Source organism: Chelonus insularis, unplaced genomic scaffold (genome assembly GCF_013357705.1).
Source record: "Chelonus insularis isolate UGA/USDA-ARS -01 unplaced genomic scaffold, ASM1335770v1 contig_79_pilon, whole genome shotgun sequence".
In the NCBI taxonomy this organism is placed as follows: domain Eukaryota; kingdom Metazoa; phylum Arthropoda; class Insecta; order Hymenoptera; family Braconidae; genus Chelonus; species Chelonus insularis.
This window is the reverse complement of record NW_023276755.1, coordinates 990-21,500: the sequence shown is the minus strand read 5'-3', so window position 1 is coordinate 21,500 and position 20,511 is coordinate 990. Positions and strand designations below refer to the sequence as shown.

General features: G+C 31.5%; 2 protein-coding genes across 2 annotated transcripts; one reads left to right on the top strand and one right to left on the bottom strand.

The window, feature by feature from the left end:
* Positions 1 to 4,608: 4,608 nt before the first annotated feature.
* Positions 4,609 to 20,202, bottom strand: LOC118071382 (RISC-loading complex subunit tarbp2-like). Its single transcript, XM_035090520.1, is given in 9 exon segments — positions 4,609 to 5,322; positions 17,594 to 17,705; positions 17,925 to 18,074; positions 18,845 to 18,954; positions 18,957 to 19,144; positions 19,231 to 19,360; positions 19,464 to 19,673; positions 19,676 to 19,798; positions 19,993 to 20,202. Coding segments are annotated over 8 exon segments (1,152 nt in total). The 5' UTR covers positions 19,791 to 19,798; positions 19,993 to 20,202; the 3' UTR covers positions 4,609 to 5,185.
* On the top strand, positions 5,235 to 6,757 carry LOC118071380 (5-formyltetrahydrofolate cyclo-ligase-like). The gene is made up of 5 exons (XM_035090519.1): positions 5,235 to 5,373; positions 5,467 to 5,681; positions 6,036 to 6,288; positions 6,352 to 6,399; positions 6,488 to 6,757. The coding sequence occupies exons 2-5, from the start codon at positions 5,571 to 5,573 to the stop codon at positions 6,667 to 6,669; spliced, it is 594 nt and encodes a 197-aa protein (XP_034946410.1). The 5' UTR covers positions 5,235 to 5,373; positions 5,467 to 5,570; the 3' UTR covers positions 6,670 to 6,757.
* Positions 20,203 to 20,511: the final 309 nt, after the last annotated feature.

Below are 20,511 nucleotides of genomic sequence, written 5' to 3'. Positions count from 1 at the left end.
AAGACAACATTTTCGAAAAAAGAGATGTCATAGTAACTCGTTCTTCATCCTCAGCTTATTTTCAGAAAAACAAGTTGTTTTCCGTAATCAATTGGAAGAATAATTTAGTAAAATATATGAAATTATTTATAAGTATATAAAGTCACTTAAGCAAAAAAAAGAAAAAAAAATTGCCTATGACTGGGATCGAACCCTGCCCAGCAAAAAGAAAGGTTAGTGCTCTAACCACTGAGCTATTACGATTCCAACAATATTAACGATGCTTCAAAATTATAAGCTGCAGGCTTGGGCACAAAGAGTGTGGGTAGAGCTTGCCGGGGAAGTGCCGGAACTCGCCACAGATTGTTTAAACTACTTTTTATTGTTAATAAGTTGTTAAAAAAGGCTATTATCAATGTATTTGTACAAAAAAAGAGTTTATGGCTCTGTTCAAATATTTTCTTATTTGTCATCGATTAATTGAAAAATAATTTTGCATAAAAATTGAAATTTAAAACTCATTTTTGGCATAATAAAATTGCAATTATATGCAATTTGAATAAAAAAAAAAATTTTGCCGCAATTGGAATCGAACAACGTTCGGTGAAATAACTGTCGAACTTTCTGACTACAGAGCCAGCATGTTAACTTCCCAGTGGGAAGTTATAGTAATGGGTCCGATTTTGCGAATCGCTAATTTTGACATATCTCCACGTTTAAAGTCCCCAGAGTTGAATACGATAGTTTTTACGTGTACGTCTGTGTGTGTGTATGTACGTATGTGCATATGTTCGTATGTGCGTATGTTCGTATGTTCATACGGGCGTTCGGAATTATTTTTCGCCTCGATTATCTCAAGAACAAAAAATGATATCGACGTGGGACCAACTGCATTCGACGCGTAATTACGTAACTTAGAACTGATTTAATTTTCAGCAGAATCGGTCCAGCCATTTTTTATGCAGAATCAAAAAACTGAAAAAATAGTGAACTACCTAAATTCTGCAATTTATAAATTATACCATTTTTTAGACGGAATTTCGAGATCTTTGAAAAAATATGGATATCAAATGTTCAGAATAATTGTACAGAAATATGATGACAGTATTTCATAGGAAAAAAAATTTTTAAAAAACGAAATCAGCAATAAAGAAATTTTAAACTTGTGTTGGGATGGAGAAAATAGCGTTGAGTATAATTAAATAGTAAATGATTATTGTTAATAATAAGAAATTGTGTTCATAACGATTGAACATTGTTAATAACAAATGATTATCGATCATAATAATATTTGAATAAAAAATTTTTTAATTGTTATAAACAATGAAAATAGAGATCTATGCAATATATTTGAATTCTTTTAACGCGTAATTTTTTATTTTTCTAAAAAAAAAGTTACCAACCGTACGACATGAATGAAAACTCATTTTTTTTGTTCATAACAATTAAATCTGCTATAAACAATAAAAATAGAGATCTATGCAATATATTTGAATTCTTCTAACGCGTAATTTTTCCTTTTGCTAAAAAAAAGTTAATAATAAATAAATTCGAAAGCCTATTCTAGAATAAATCGACAGTTTTTACGTGGACGTCTGTGTGTGTGTATGTACGTATGTGCGTTTGTGCGTATGTGCGTATGTGCATCTGTGCGTACGTACGTTCGGAATTATTCTTCGCCTCGATTATCTCGACGACAGAGAATGATATCGATGTGGGACCAATTGCATCCGACGCGTAATTACGTAACTTAGAACTGAAAAATTTTTCAGGAAAATCGGTAAAGCCATTTTTTTGGCAGAATCAAAAAACTGGAAAGAGGAAATTACTTGAATTTTGTAATTTATAAATTATACCATTTTTTAGACAAAATTTCAAGATCATTGCAGAAATATGAATATCAAATGATTGGAATACTTGTATGGATATATGATGACAATATTTTATCGAAATAAAAAAATTTAAAAAACAATATCAGCAATGAAAAAATTCTAAACTCGTGTCAGGATTGAGAAAACAGCATTAAAGACGCTATAATAGTTCATAATAATTGAACATTGTTACTAACAAGTGATTATTGATCATAGTAATATTTAAATAATACGTTTTAAATTGTTATAAACAACAAAAATAGGGACCCTTTCTACATATATGAGTACTTTTAACGCATAATTTTTCCGTTTGCTAAAAAAATGTTACCAACCGTATGCCATAAATGAAAACATACTTTTTTCGTGTATAACAATGAAATTCGTTGTAAATAATGAAAAAAAGGATCTATGAGGTACATTCGAATTCTTCTAACGCACAATTTTTTCTTTTACTGAAATAAAGTAACTAACCATATTAAATGAATAAAAACAGCCTCATTTCGTTTATAACGATTCCATTTGTTATAAAAAATGGAAACGGGTTCTATTCGAATTGTTTTTTCATTTTGTCCACTGGGAAGTTGGTCGTGTGGACCTTTCGGGTCGCACCCAGACCACTGCAGAGCACTGATATTTTTCATTTGCTTTGTTTACGTTTAGATATCATAAGCTTCAGGCTTGGTAACAGAGGGTGGGGGATGTGCTTGCTCGTCAACTGTTCGAACTCGCAGTCTTCTCTGAAAAATAAGACGGAGATAGATAGATATATTCTGTGCTCTGTCTTGCTCGAAACAGATTATTCAAAAAGCTGTAAATTTCTTGGTGCCCTAAGGCTCCCTTTTTGTAGTGCATCCCTGAAAATTATCATTTTTCGAACGATTCCATTGTTACCTACTCAATTTCAGTTGATGTCAAGCTTCGGCCTTTTGCCGCACAACACGAGGGCGTGAAGTCAACTCCGGGAAACTTTCTGACTTCAGCCCAACCTTAATCAATGTAATACCTGAATATAACTTAAAATACATACATATTCATCCATTATTATTATTTCTATTAGGTATAAATTTCAACAAGCGAGCTCAATTCCAAGTCTACGGATCGAAACATGTAGTTTAAGATGAATAAACATGAAATTTTGATTGGAAATATGCTGGCTTTGTGGTTAAAGCACCAGATAAGACTTCTATTTTGCCGAGCAGGGTTCAATCCCGATCAAGTATTTGAGTGAAAGTATTTAAAATAAAAATACTCTACTCGAATACTATTATTCGTAGTATTTGTATTTAAATACAAATTTTTTTTTTTTTTTCATTCGATTTCGTAAAGACTTTTTTAAAACTTTTGATAATTCTTTTTTATGTAATAAACAATTAAATTTGTTTTGTCAGATTTATAAACAGTGAAACTCAATAGAATTTATAATGGAACAAAAATTATTTTAAAAAATTGTTTTAATACAAATATATTTTCCGATAGAAAATCTTAAGCTTATTATTTGTAGTAGTATTTAAAAATTAATATTTAAGTATTTTTTACAACTGTACATTTGATTCTAAATAATTTTTTAAATCATCTAGACTTAAATTAAATAAGGATTGGGAAAAAGGCTTAAAAAATTGTTATTATAATTTAAGCCTAATAATATGTTGATTATTTCGAAGCAAGATGGTTTATATAATATTAAATCCATCTATTATTCAGATAAAACGCAATTTTTGTTTTGCATGTTCCCTGCTCCAAATTCTTATAATAATACTACATTTACTCGTCAGAACTTCATTACCGACAGTTGTAAGAATCACATCCTTTCAAAAAACTATTTTTCGAGACAACGGATATTCATAGGAATACATAATTTATAGAAATGTAAGGTTCAATAAAGTAAGTTATTCGTGATTTAAAATGATTGGGATTCTGTAAAATTCGGTTATCTACATTATTCGTGACAATAGACGGTTAAGGATTTTGAATTTTCTCGTCTATAACCTATTTAGGATAATTATTTCTCGTGGTTCTACTTTATCCGGGACTATAGAGTTCTGGCTATTTGCATACGTCCCGCACGAGATACTATCAAGTAAACGTGTCTTCTGATATTTTGCATTACACTAACAGTTTGATTCGTTTCGTGCGTTATTATTTATTTTAATGCAGAAATGGAGTATTTCTAGATTTTTTGAAAGTATTATAAAAATCTTGAGTAAATTAAATAATGAGCTTTTATTGTCAATAATACCTGTAATTCTAAAAGTATGAAAATAATTGTATCTGTTTGTAATTTTAACTGTGAATAATATATATATCTCAAACTCATTACTGATATTTATTGCAAGTTTTTACTGATAATTTAAATATTTTTTTAAAATTAAATTTCTTTTCTATTTCACGAATCTAAAATTCTTTATGGAAGTAATATTCTATATTATTGATAAACGTAAGTCTAGAACGAACATATTATCAAATTTGTTGACTGTTATAGATACATGTTATGTATATGACATATGCAACTAGAGTATTATATTACTAGAGCAATATAGAATATAAAAAATTAATTTACGGCGAAATGATAATTTTTTAATTTATTTAGTTTTCGAGTAGCTTGTAGTTTCAAATGACACAAATGATTATCAACAATTTTAATGAATAAATTCAAATGTATGATTATTCAATATGTAAACAAAAAATACAATGATAGTTATAAATTTAATTATGATGGAATAATATTTATACATCATTCAATTTTCTTAAAAAAGCTAATTAATTATACTTAACATTAAAACATCATTTTGCATAGATAATGACTAGAATTTACAGAAAAACTTGCCTTTTAATCAAGCGATGTTAATTTTGTGATATAGTTGTTTATTGTACATCATGACGTAAAAGTTCTATTGACACTTTAATTTAAGTATTCTATAATATCAAATAAAAGAAAGAGGCATTTTTTTCAATCTTAAATATAATACATGAAATAAAATCGATTCTCCAAATTTACAAGCCATTTATAACACTGTTTCTCCTTCAGCTACATATAGATGACGAGATAATATATGCTCTAGAGGAACAAATTGGTTAAAAAAATTAGAGAACTCATGTAATTTTCATTATCGATTGTTATTATAATATTCAATGTTTATATTCTTATCTCTAAGGAGAGTCTTATTTTTATTAGTGTTATAATTATTATTATTATTATTATTATCATTACCGTTGTTCACAATAGTAATTACATCATTTACTAAGCAGTGATAGTTATTTGTAATAATGACACTATTGTATTTAATTCCGACAGAAATGATGACTTTTATAAAACAAATGTTCCTATGCTCATAAATTTACTTTTTTGTCATGATTTTTAGATATTCTAAAGCATTTTGCGCTGCGCTTGCTTGAGCATCTTTACTAGTAATACCACAGCCATAACATACTGCTACTGGTAAAGTTGACAACTGCACAAGGCACTGACATTTGCCTGCACACAAAAAGAAATTTATGAATTAATAAAAACGAATATTCTTTCAGGGTAAATAGACGCTTGAATTTGTAAATAATGATTCTTGTTAACTCAAAACAAATCTATCGAATGCTTAAATATTAATGTATGATTTTTTTCCAGACTATCTTTCGGATTATAATCTTTATCATTAAATACTTTTTATTTTTCATGATAAACAACTTAGACTACATGTAATGTATAGCATATGGTAGAAAAGTGAAATCATGGATGCAATTAAATTAGCGAAAAACATAGTTAGAAAGGAAATTAAAGGAGTTATTAATAATATGAGTCAAGAAGAAAAAGTACGTCAGTCAGACACAGTATGTAAAAAGGTAATTAAAAATATATATCAATGTTATTAATTACACAAATTTACGAATAGAAAACCATTTTCTGTTGTCTCGAGTTATAATTATGTTTAAAAAGTGGTATATCATATTTTCATTAATTTTCTCAAAATTGATCACTTCTTAATGTGCATCATTAGAATTTGTTTCATACTAATAACATGTTTGTAAAAAAGATAAAAGTACTGATAATCTTCTTCATTAACTTTCTAATAGAAAGTTATTATAATGGATCCGAGTATTTTTATTATAAACTTTAATTTTAAACATGATTTTAAAAATCAAGTACATTTTTTTTACAAATATTTTTTTTCTAAATGTAATTTTATTCAATTACAGGTATTCGATTTACCTGAATTTCAATCGAGTGAAAGAATCTCCATATACTTAAGTACTGATAATGAAATTAATACATTTCCGATATTGGCTTATTTGTTTAAAATAGGCAAACAAGTATTTGTACCCAAATACAATGGTAAAAACATGATGATGGTAAGATTGCATTCATTAGAAGATTTCGATAATTTACCATTGACGAAGTGGATGATTAAACAGCCAAATGATAATAATAGAGAAGATGCATTAAAAACAGGTAAGTTCAGTTTCATTAAGCTTAATAAAACTTTGTAAAAAATTAATTATTACAATTTACTAGGTGGATTGGATCTTATTATATGTCCAGGTGTAGCATTTACAAGAACAGGTTAGTTAATGAATAATTATTATATTTTATTTCATCTCAAGATTTAGAATAAAAATTTTTTAATGGGAAAAGTATTTAAAAAATACAGGCAAACGACTTGGTCATGGAATGGGTTATTATGATAAGTTTATGAACAATTATTATAAGTGTGAAACAGTCATAAATAAAAACCCGCATTTAATTGGCGTTTGTTTTAACGAGCAGATAAAAGATGATATTCCAACTTCTGAAAGCGATGTTACTTTGGATAAAGTAATAAGTGAAAACTGATAAATCAGTCATGATACTAAATAAAACCGGTAAAACGTAGAATTTATAGTTCAAAAACAATTGATATGATGAAAATGAAGGTTTTGTACAATCAAGATATATTGAATTATATTCCTGTAATTTTGTCTATAACCTTTTATTTGAATTAGTACTCAAAAACTTTGATTATTAGGTGAATGACTTAATATTCACACATTTTTTTTTTTAATTAAATGTGTAGTACCGAACACAAATGATGTGTCATTTTATACAAACGGGTATCGAAAAATCACATGTATAACCTTCAAAAAAATGAATAGCATTTATGCCCGGTACTATTTGACTTATAGTCCAGTTGAAGTAAGGTGGAAATCCACATTTTGAGTGATGTGGACACTGATGTCACTTTTGAAAAATGCTAAGAATACTTTTCTTCTCTAAATGTTCAAAAATACTGAAATCAGGCGAAATTTTTTTGCAAACAATCAGAAATAGGAGTAAGAGGGTGGTATACTTTTTTACGTAAAATTTAAAGATCTGCATTTCTTAGTTGAACATTTTTTCCATATTAGAAAGTAAATCCTTTAGAGATTGTTTCTACCCTTGCCGATGGTTGGAGCACTTTTTCAGGTATCTACTAGTATTAGTAAAGATAGATAAATTCTTGATGTCTGTCTGTCCGTCTGTTCGGAGTAATCTCCGAACTGCTTATTCGATTGCGACCAAATTTTGTAGAAATGTCGAGGGTATTGTGGGGAAGGTTATAGGCTACTTTTTGTTCACGTAAATTGTTAATAACAATTGAATTTGTTACAAACAATGAAAAACGGCATCCATTCTAATGTAATGCTACACATTACGCGAACGAAATCGCGGAAATCTGCAAAATATATATAAGTTCTTTAGATAGTATTTAAATATAAGAATAATTATTAAGTATTATTTTCCGATTGATGTCATCCAAATCCTATAAAAACTGCTTCTTTTGTTACCTATAGAACAAGACAAATAATTATTAAATTAAAATTTGTCATTAGAAAAAATTCTAATTCTATTGGATATATTATTTTTTCACTTTTGATTATAATCTATTTTTCTTGTTGAAATCGGTTTAAAAGCAAATTTTTCTCGCTAAACCTATTTGAATTCTTTCTCTTCTATTGAAATTTCTAAATATGTAATGCAATAAAATTTGTGAACAGAAACGAAAAGTTCTCTATAAAATTTAACTCAAGTGTTTTTAACTGTTCAGTTTTTTAAACGTCATTCTCACAATTTTTTTTATTGAACATTCTTATGTGGAAGTCATAAAAGAAACATCAGTATTATATATTATTCGTGAAAATATTGATAGCTCATTGGCTTTGGATAGAAGTCCATACACATTCAGTGATCCACTCAAATTCTGGACGTATTTTTATAGTTTTCAAAGTGAGGATTATGTACATAGATTTATTTGCTATATTCATGATCAATTTTTTATTATATAAGAATTGGGATATATATATATGTAATTTTTACCCTCACACTGCAGTGTCGTCAAATTACCGTCAAATTTATGATAATCTGTAGATTATCATCGATAGATTATCACGGTTTATATATATAAATAAAATTAGAGTGTCTGTCCGTAATTCTGCGAAAATGCCTCAAATTATGCTTAGAGAGTTATTCACATGCTGTCAAAACGAAAATGACTATTTTTGGAATTTTCGTCTGTTTAGAATTGGCTCATTCAAACTATTGTAGTCGATAACCTACTATAGAAAGGGAACGTTGAAAATGCGCTATAGTTTGGTCTATGACGTAGGTGCGGATCAGACTATGAGGAGGGGAGCAGTCATGTTTGGGCCAGAAAGTGATGTGGATAAGGGATGACTTTATGTTTTTTATATTATGATGTTCATTGCTATTTATAATAAATAAGTTTTAATTAAGTTTATTATAAATAATTAGATGAATCAATGTCTCTCCTGCCAACTTATCTACACCGATGAGACGACTCTAATTAATTCCTAGGCGTAAATATCCTTTTTCAAAGGATCGAAAATGCAGAGTTTTCGGGAAAAACGGTCCGTAATCTTTAGTATTCGTCGGTTACTGCAAGTAATCGTACGTAGCTCGTACTCAGACGATTCCTGGGCATCATCGGACGATGCCAACCCACAGACAACTCGTTGTAACAGTCAACTCGGTACGTGTGTACTAGCAGAGAACTCACGCAGTCGAACTCTCTAGTGAAAACCCAGAGAACTCTCCAGAATATTCTTCAGAAATGAAATAACTCATCAGTTAATCATCTACAGTGATGATTGTGAACTCATCAGGCAGCCTGACTCTTATCAGACATCATCAGTAAGCTCACGTTGGTCCGACTAAGCACCTTCCTTACAAAAAGTGCGAACGATGAAAATTTGCATTTGAACAGGATTAATAGATTATAGTCGGAAGTAAAAAAGAACAGTATAATCCAAAAGAATCAGAATTTCTTTTATAGACAAATTTTAATAGGATTATGATAATTTGAAAATGGAAGTGACAACGGAATCAGAAATACAAAAATGTTATCATTTTATCAGAAAATGAAATTGGTAAAATTGCCGTTGACTCGACGGGAAATAACGAGATATATTTCAATAGAATCCAACATGGTTTAATAAACAACTAAACTGACTTATAATTAACATAATTATGTTAATTTGTCTTCATATTCAGTAATATTGTAGATTGGAATCCTCTCAAAAAGAAAAATTTATTTCACTAATGACTACCGAGTGACTCTGGCGGAGTGATAGTGATATTTAAAATAGACGATTACAATGGAGAACGATTATCAACAGTCTTAAATAATAGTAATCTGCATATTCGCAACTGCAACTCATGTACCCACGTTAACCCAAACAGAGGAACAAAATCTAATATTGACTTTATCATGTCAACAAGCTCAATAGCAGACGAAGTCAGCGTCACAACACATAACGAAACCTGTGGTTCGGATGACTTTCTTATATTTGTAAATTAAACACTGAAAAAATGATTTATCACAGAAGGTTTCTAAAGTTCACTCACTTCAAACTAATTGGCATAATGTATCAAGGTCACTAGAAGACAGTTTTGAAAAGTTTCTCTGTGAGGAATATAAGCACACAAAATAAATATAAGGAAAAAAATAAATAGCTTCAAACACTTCACAGAAACCTTAAATTTCAGAACCAACGGAAATTATACTTCGAACAAATGCAAGATACTTAAAAATGAATGGGTTAACACCCACCCACGTAGCTTATCAAGTACCCTAAACTCTGACATCTCTATCAGTATTGCTTTAGATAAAATAAGTCCCCCATGGGTGCCTTGTGCCCGAGGTTCTTTCTAGTATGAAATGCAAACGAATTCAACTGCACACTGGAAGGCAAAAATGTGAAATCAGCCCTTGGTCTTGATAGTATCAATTACTTCGTACTTCAAAACTTACCTATCAAATACAAACTAATTTTACTCGATATCTTTAATGAAATGTTTCAAACAACCAACTTTCTCACTGAGTGGAAACTCACTTACATACATTTCATAAAAAAAGCGGATGGGGTGAACTTTAGACCAATTTCTTTGTCATCATGTATTTGTAGACTTTTCAAAACTATGTTAAAAAATCGAATTGAATAGTGGTGTGCGTACAATAACATGATTCTCCCTTCTCAACGGGATTTAAGAGAGGCAATCGTGTATTGATAACCTGGTGAATATGACTCTATCTATAAAAAGTAGCTTCAAGATAAATAAAGATACATTATCAGCATTCCTTGACGTTTAGGAAGCGTTCGACAATGTAAATAGCAATATTCTATTGTTGAAATTAGCAGAAATAAACTGCTCCGAAAAGGTTATATCATTCATTAAATTCCTCATGTACGAAAGACACGCATATACAAGGTTATCAATGCACAAGCCCAGGTTCATTTGCCCAGGACTTGTAGATCATGGCTCTTCCATTCACTTTCTGCTGCAAAAAAAACTCAATAGTTTACTATGAAGAATCCAAATTACAGCCCTGTAATTAGCGTTGGGATACAAAAAAAGTACTTCCACCAACATTATATTAGAAGAATCCAAACTGTCATCAATTACAGAACGCTCCCAACTTCCTGGATATTGCTTCTTCTTAAAAGTGTAAGTAATTGCCGAAGATTGCCATATGTCGATTATTACTATTTTGGTACTTCAGTAAGCCCGACTAGATGTCGAATTACTATAATTATTTTTATCAAGTCTATGAGTTATTGTACCCGCACTCAAGGAGTCTTAATATAATTGTTTAATTAATAAAGCCAAGATACATCTCAGTTTAAAATTGATTGTACATTAAAATGTAAATGTTTGGCGGATTGACTTTGCCTGGTGCCCAATCATTGTCTTTTTATTGTTTATCTATGGAAAAGTTAGTTACTCATAAATTATAATTTTACAATAAAATCCCTAATAATAATCGCCTATGTCCAAAACTGTTAGCTTGTGGCACAACAGACAGACTAGCATGATTTGTTGTTACAGACTTGTTATCGAGACGTAGCCAAAGAGATGTGTAAGGAAACATTATACGACATTTTCAAAATAGTCTTACAGAAAACTATAATAGATGCGAAAAAATGTTTCATACAAAAGTTGTAGATTTTCATATTATCTACAACTTTTGTCTAAAACATTTTTTAATATCTATTATAGTTTTTGCTAAAAACGTTAAGAAAGGACTCTTCGAGCAGTTTTACCCCTTTATCATCCTGACACTGGGCTCGCAACCCCCTAAAAACTATCCCTACTTAAATCTAGCATGCCTAAGAATATTCGAGCCAAGTTTGAGCGAGGTTAAAAAATTCCATTTCAGGTCTAACTTGACTGGACTATACAATCTTAATTCCTCACTAGCACGCGTAGGAATTATAGGCAGTAGCGAGTGCTCATGCAGATGTCCTTACCAGGACTTAAATCATGTACTATGGCAATGCCCCTTGTATGACGACTAGCAAAAGACGTTACTCCAAAGAGTGTAATACTATCTTGTTAGAACTAAAACTTACCATATATTATACCATTTTATGTAATATTAATTTTGTACTATTATTATAAATCATTAATTTATAAACCCATAAGGGTTTCGATGAGCTCAAATGATGGGGGGGACCAATAGCTAAAAAAGTTTTTGCAGCAAATGGAGGTTTTAGTTATGCAAATGTCAAACTAAAAATACTTATAGGGAATCAGCATTTATGTGCATTAGCTAATTTACGACACGTTTTAGATGATCTAATTGAGAAATAGTCTGATAAGAATCACACTACAAAAAACTTAGTGAAGCATTTATGTGCATTAAAAATAGTATCTCCAGCGGCGATCAGATATTTTTAATATTGTCACATTCGGCTAAAGAGCACACACAGATATGCAGGTGCGTGCGTGTGTGGAAGAAAATGTGTCTTTAAGAAAAAGTGTGTTTTAAATCTTTTCTGATAACAGCAACAATAACAATACTAACCAAACAATAAAGAATGGTCAAACGTAAAATTGCACAAACTACTAAGTATTATGGTAGAAATTGTCTAAACAAACATAAGCTTGTGGCATATGTTTATATATACATATATATATATATATACTTTGGCATACTTCCTAAACATCACTAAATGGATCAAAATTATACTCGCGATCTTAGGCAGCAGGAGGTCAGCGGGTTCTTGCCATGCTGCTAAACCAATCAAGTGAGACAAAAACAAATATCAAAACACGCGGAGATAAAAAGCTGAAACAAGATAGTAAATTTCTCTCAGGGCACGGACGATTCAGCGTGTTCCTACCTCGTGAAGATCTAATCCATGAAGGTGGCTAGTGAATAGTACGCAGACCACTTCAGGGGAGCCTGTCCCTCGCCCGAAAGTATTGCATGACAATACTGCGAAGGTTATTCTATTTTCATGATTGATTGTTCGTGAACGAGGATTCGTCCTTTGGTTTTTAGTTAGTAGTTAGTAGTTAGTAGTTTTATGGCGTGAGTGAGGGAATGTGCTGGGCATTTTCTTTTAATCAAAAAGCAATACGTAGCAATAACAGTATGCCATGGTACTTGTCTTCGGCTAAGGGATTTTCTTTTAGAAATGCACATAAACTATCTACCCTAATAATTTCATATTCTTCAGAAACAATATGTATCTCGATACAACACATATCATAAGGACTGCCACCCTTAAGGCAACATATGCAAATATGAAATCAAGCGTACTTAAGAAAATATCCGCTAGTGAAATCAGCCCCACTCGGGGTTTGCGGCAGGGCCATTATTTACGCGTGAGGTCAGAAAGGCTGCAGGATTCAACCAGATCCCACACCAACAACCAGGGTGGATCAAGAAGACGTCCCAGGAACTTGGACATCTCAGCGCCCGCTAAGACTCGAAACGTTTGAAGGGGTGTCCGGTTGACCTTGCGCGCGCTGCCTTCTAGCGCTCTCGCTAACAGCCGGTCCCCGATCCTGGCCACGTGCACGCGATCGCGATCGGTCCGTCCCTACCGCGCGTCGTAATATGATTTTACTCAGACTAAAGAATGTTTCATGTTCCTAACTCGACCAGATGCTCGAGTAGGCTCGATAGGTAGCGCACTTTGAATTCGTAAATGCTCAGTGAGCCTAACTCGACCAAAAATGCTCAGCCTCCCCGGGCCTCGCATAATAAGCATAGAAAAGGTATCTTTTGACCTCTCGCAATGGAAGGCTGCAGCCAGGGTTCGGTAACGGGTTTCCACAGAGGTAACCGACATAAACAATAATAATTATAAAAAGTAGTATTATTAATAATAATAACAAAACAACCAATCAAAACGTTACAGCATGTGAGCCACAAAACAACAATCGTGAAAGAAAGGTAACTGGATGTACTGTTATTACTTTTTATCTTTTTTGCTTTACTTTCAGGTATCCAATAATCTCTAATGCAAAATTTTACATATTTCCAGAAACGTCATAATACTAATTATACACTTTTTCAGCTGTTGACAATATAATGGTGCTTCCCCTCATATCATAAACAACTGGGGCCGCTGACCAAAGAAAATAAAACTGGTACTACGGGTGACCAAAATCCAAGCCCGTACCTGAGGCTGCGAAAACGATATGTAGAACCAGGTGCTTCCGGCCGTGGTATGTCGTAAGGCCTTAGGCTAGGTACGTGTATCCCCGTGCCTTTTTAAAGGCACGAGAATATCACATCCTCAGTAACACCGTATCTAGAAGTAGAGCCATTCCCAGAGTTATGCCCTATAAGGTGAGGTACTCAAATAAAATGTCCTTCTCAGGCCCGGGAAACAAAGAATAATGCAAAATATCTTCACTCGGAAACAAAAATTACTATTGCTAAAATAATGTTAAAATTTTGCAACATGAGTTTCTTTTCCTTTCACCGCTTACGCAGTGAAAACGGTAGTGGATAGGAAAAAAAATGATAATACTTTTTTGTACATAATTGAATTCTCTACGAAAAGTCCGTGAGAACACCTGTTTATCTGGAGCAGGTAAAAAATACAGCGCTCCGAATGCGCGCTCGAAAAATGACTGAACATATACATAAAATAATCGTTTATTAGCTGATCGTTATCTCAAAAAATAAATAAAACTTAATAATAATCAGTACTGTTTGAACAACACTTCTTACGTTTTTAGCAACAATGTTCATACCAGTTTCTATTTGCGATATTGTTGTTCCTGTTAAAACTTGTTCAGCTCTCATTACATTTATAAAAGAACTAAAAATTGCATGCGATACACGGACTTTGCCATTAAATGAACGATGCCAGCCTTCTACATCATTGTTTCATCGCATGACATCATCAGGAGTTGCTTGATAGCAATTCCATAAAGATAAATTGAATTTGGATTTTTCCGCTTCCTACCAGTACAACAACGTTCACTAATTTAAGTGCTCTCAAAGTAATTAATTAAATCGCTGAATAAATCTTTATTATCCTCATAAAACTGTGACCTAATAAGTTCTTCATGAGCCTCAATCACGTGACTTTCAACGGCGTTTATAAATGCTTGTTCGAAATCACTCATCACTCTTCGAGGCTCCAAATTTGGTTGATAACGTCTAATTACAGGCAGTACAGAAGTATAGAATTTTTCCGATTTATTGAATTGAATGTACCATCACAACACCACAAGTAGCATTGAGCTAATACTTTCAAATTTCTAGCAGTACTATAAATGGGAAAACGTTTCGAACCTCCTCCGTTGTCCTGTAACAGAAATGCCTAACCATCATTCGTCACTTGCTACATATTTGGTCTAATCAATTCTCTTAAAGTCTTCAAATTTACTACAACAGTTCCATCAGTTTCTTGGCTCGTTATACCGTACGCGTTAGTGATGTCATTTTTGGTAACTGAGCTCATATAGGTGATGGCACATTACTCAAACCATTGGCAATCAAAACTCCATTCATTGCTCAATCCTTGCAAGCTTTTTTATTCAATTTTTCTTTCACCTTCAGAGTTTCAATACCAACAACATTAGTAGCATGATCATGAGAAAGCGGAGTATCAATAACTTTACCTATATTACACACGTAAATCAATTATAGTGATGCATACTATTAAACAATAAATAGAAATAATAGTACAAACTTGATCAAAAAACCAAACATATAACATACCGGTTGTTTTATTACTTGTTGTATGAATTATACTATTACATAACCTCTACCGATACTCTATACATCGCCAGGTAATATCTGTCTTATTCAGACTTTTTTTATTGTATATATACCCATCATTAAATAGTATTCATCCACCCAGAAATTAACCCGGACTGCCATCTCCCGGTATTAGATGACCCTAGGATCAATTATCCTGAAGATAAATTATCATTGACTTATTAACTTCCCAGTGGGAAGTTATAGTATGGGTCCGATTTTGCGAATCGCTAATTTTGACATATCTCCACGTTTTAAGGTCCCCAGAGTTGAATACGATAGTTTTTTACGTGGACGTCTGTGTGTGTGTATGTACGTATGTGCGTATGTTCGTATGTGCGTATGTTCGTATGTTCATACGTGCGTTCGGAATTATTTTTCGCCTCGATTATCTCAAGAACAAAAATGATATCGACGTGGGACCAACTGCATTCGACGCGTAATTACGTAACTTAGTACTGATTAGATTTTCAGCAGAATCGGTCCAGCCATTTTTTATGCAGAATCAAAAAACTGAAAAAATAGTGAACTACCTAAATTCTGCAATTTATAAATTATACCATTTTTTAGACGGAATTTCGAGATCTTTTGAAAAATATGGATATCAAATGTTTAGAACAATTGTACAGAAATATGATGACAGTATTTCATAGGAAAAAAAATTTTTAAAAAACGAAATCAACAATAAAGAAATTTTAAACTTGTGTTGGGATGGAGAAAATAGCGTTGAGGATAATAAAATAGTCAATGATTATTGTTAATAATAAGAAATTGTGTTAATAACGATTAAACATTGTTAATAACAAATGATTATCGATCATAATAATATTTGAATAAAAAATTTTTTAATTGTTATAAACAATAAAATTAGAGATTTATGCAATATATTTGAATTCTTTAAACGCGTAATTTTTTCTTTTGCTAAAAAAAAGTTACCAACCGTACGACATGAATGGATACTCATTCTTTTTGTTTATAACAATTAAATCTGTTATAAACAATGAAAATAGAGATCTATACAATATATTTGAATTCTTCTAACGCATATTTTTTTTTAATTTTTTTCACTGGGAAGTTGGTCGTGTGGACCTTTCGGGTCGCACCCAGACCACTGCCGAGCACTGATATTTTGTCGTCGGATCAATTACACTAAATATTAAATGTCGCGGTTTAAATGTCTGCGAGCTACTGGTCGTGTTACCAAATTTTTAAGGCTGGGCTGTACCAAAGAAAAACTCCGAAGTTGACTTTGCGCCTTCCCTTTGTGCAGTGGAGAGCGGAAGCTCGACGTCAACTAAAATTGAATATGTAATAGGGAAATGTGCAGCAAAGAACAGGATTAATACGAAATTTAGTGGCACAAGTCGGAACCGGGCTCATTTCATAGAGAAAAATGCGCTGAATTTAATGAAGTAATTCCCAGCCAAAAAAACCGCCCGCGTCGTATTTTTTTTTCGAATTCATTTTTATTTGTGAGATTTTTTATCTCAAAAAGTTAAAAAAACATTTACTATAGCAGCCATGCTGATTATTATGCCAATTTATCGGTATTATTGATATTACAGTTTTCTAATCGATCGATAATATCGCACACTATTCGTACTATTTCGTTCCACCACGAAAATTCCCCTGACCTCAATAAAATTTCAAATGACATTTCATCATATTTTTTGTATGACTAATCAGCAATAATGGCTGCCACAGTAAATGATTTTTCAATTTTTTGAGATAAACAATCTAAAAGTGAGTAACCGTAGCTAAATTTTTTTAAATATAATGCCAATGACTCCATTACTATTTTAATAATTACTTTATAAAATATAGTTTGATAATTTGTTGTTTCCTTATTGGGGTAATTGAATATTCAAAACTTGATTAAAATATGCATAAAAATATTTCTTATGTGTTAAATTGGATTTAATAATGTGACAGATACTTTTCAATGTCTAATAAATAAAGTGATATAGAATGGTGAAAAATATTTGGTTGAAGTAAAGAAGAAGAATAGTCATTGTGAGACTTTTAACGAGTTAAGAAAGTGGGAGTATGCAACTGGTAAATTAGTAATTGTTACTGATTTATCACTTATCGAAAAATCTCATATTTCCAACATCTGAAAAAATCTGGAAAAATTCTGGAATGTTCAGAATCGTTCTCTGAACATTTTCCAATTGAAATTAAAGATTAAAAAATTGAATTTTCTTAGCTTACCACTTATAGATTTTTCTTCAATGTCTACATATGTGACTTCGAACAATTGTTCAGATGCAATTTCTTGTAAGAATTGTACCAAATTTACCACACCATCATTCAAGCAGGTATTCTGTAAGAAAAACATACAAAACAATCAATTTAAAAAATGATATTATGAAATTTTAGAATTAAATTTGAAAATTTTTTTGTCCACTAAGCTGATAAATGAATAATATGTCATGAATAATACTTTGAAGAATTGATACAAATAATAGAAGTTACGTTCAACTTTGCAACTACAGCATTTAATTATATGGTTTATAAAGGTCGTTTATTCATATTTACAAACCTGCAATTCAGACAATTTCAAGCCGGCGGAAGACTTAAGATTTTTATGAAATTGTGATACTTTGTGACTATGAGGTGTAGTAAGTGTTGATATTTTACTATCTTTTAAAGATGCATATCGAGCTGTTATATTTATTACATTCCGCTCAATCTATAACGGACATAAACGATCTTTATTATTTTTTAAATTCAAAACTCCATCAGTAATATGTATTCTAGCAGATAATTTTAATCAATAAATTTTTCATTAATTATTACTTTTCATTAATATAAGCTTTATTTCAATTTGATAAATAAAAAAATGAAGTGGAAATGACCTTCAAAATATTTCATCATTATAAAATAAAAAAAATACGTGTTACACACAAGGTCTTGTTTGCTAATCGAAAAGCTACAAAAAAAATCTTCAATTGTTAACCATGCCAAATCATTATATATTACAACTTAATAGCATTTACCTGAAAAATTGGTTAATTCAATAGTATTTGTTCCTTTCCAATTAATTTTTACAATGAGATGTAGTCCGTTACAGATATGTGAATGGAATGAATAAGAGATCAGCGAAGAATATGATAGAAAAAAATATAAAAAATCACGTCCACTTCATCTATTTATCTGAATGACAATAGTACATTATAGAGTTATAAAATAAAGATAGTTCGCCATGTAAGTAGCATTATTCTACTTTTCGATTAACGTATAGTGTACTAATTACTATCGGGTATTGTCACTTTTGATTCCAAATCTATTATTTGAAATAATTTTAGCAATTAAAAAAAATATAATGGATGTAAATTACATACACTTGTGATAAAATACAGATGTAACCTTTCAAAACTAAGACTTAAGATAATTTAAAATTTCTGTTAAAAAATCATTTTTATTAATAATACTATAAATTGAAAAATGTAAAATATTTACCTCATCTTCATCTAAACCGCTACCACCACAGCTGGAAACGGAAGTTTGATCTGTTGCATCTCGTAAAGCTTGCCACATTTTATGAGCTGCCTGACGTTTTGCTAATTTTTACTTTTGCCTTGTCCAACTTGTTTATATTTAAGCATCGAACATACAATTGTAAATTGTCTTTCGTGTGGAAGACCTGCTTCACCTTCCATAGTATATTTTGGTGGTGGCCAATGTCTTGACATACACATTTCTTGAAGAGATCCAATAGGATTATTAATAACTTTATCTTCGCCATAATTTCCTGTACATCTTGTTGTACATTTGCGAACTTGACAAACAAAATTATTAGATTATTAGATATATTGATACAGCTCAGCACATATTTATTCACTTACTCGACCATATTATTCATTATTGGTGCATCTGTTGTATTATTTTCAGGATTACTGACACCAATTAATTTATCCAAAACAGCCTTGGCAGCAGCATGTTTAGCGTCTTTTTTGGACCTACCGGTCCCCATAGCTGAAACAATTGGATCTACTTCAATAATTTAATTCTTATAAAAAAGTATCTAATAATAATAGTACTATTATTTATCTTTCAGTATACATTACAGGATACAAACCAACAACATCAGCAACAGTTACTCGGTAACGAAAAGTTGGCTCATGAACTGCGCCTTCAATTTGCACAAGTTCATATTTAGGGGTTGTACCTCTTCGTGATAATAATTCTTGAAGAACGGAGACAGGAGTTTTGGTTGGTAGTAATTTCATTTCTAATCTTGCGGCTTCATCTAGCGGTAAAGCTTCAGACATTAAGGCATGCATTGTTCCTTTGCTCTTCCTCGTCGATGGGTATTATTTGTTGATGCTGAATGATTGAAAATTATTGGCACACTATGAGGTAAAGAATTTGTGCCTGTTTGCTGAGAATGACGAATTTCTTCCATGGTAAAAACTATGAATGAATTTATTCATATTAGAATTCTTTGAATATGTATAAATTCATGACATGTCTTAAATGTATAGATAATGATTGGCAAATAATGTTTTTGTTCACTTCGAGGATGAAGGTTTTTTAACAATTTACATTCACGAAATTCACTATATGAAAAGAGCATAGAAATAAATGAATTTCATTTAGAAACTTACGAATGTAGATGTGCACTTGAATTCACTAAACCAAATTATTCAGAGTAAAACAGATGCCAATTTCTATTCGAAAAGCGAATCCTGCTTTTGTGACTGATCCAAATCTCACAAAAAGCTTGACCCGTTTGACGACAGAAAAATGGATTTGTCTGTTTATTTCTTGTCAGGAAAGTATCTGTTCACCTTTACCGTTTATGAATTTTACTGTCTTAAAATACATACTTAATGTCTATCTACATAGATAGCTAAATATCATCGTTCGCAACAAAAATATATAGTAATGCAAAAACTTTCGGAAAGATGTCATACAGTACTGGACATAAATGACGTGTGAGAGATGGCGTTACAATGTATTCATGAGGAAGTGCCATAGGGTAATAGGAAAGAGCAGAAGGCCTACCATATTAAAAAATCCAAAAAGAAAAATCCCTTCGTAATATTAAGGCTGGGCTGAAGTCAGAAAGTTTCCCGGAGTTGACTTTACGCCCTCGTGTTGTGCGGCAAAAGGCCGAAGCTTGA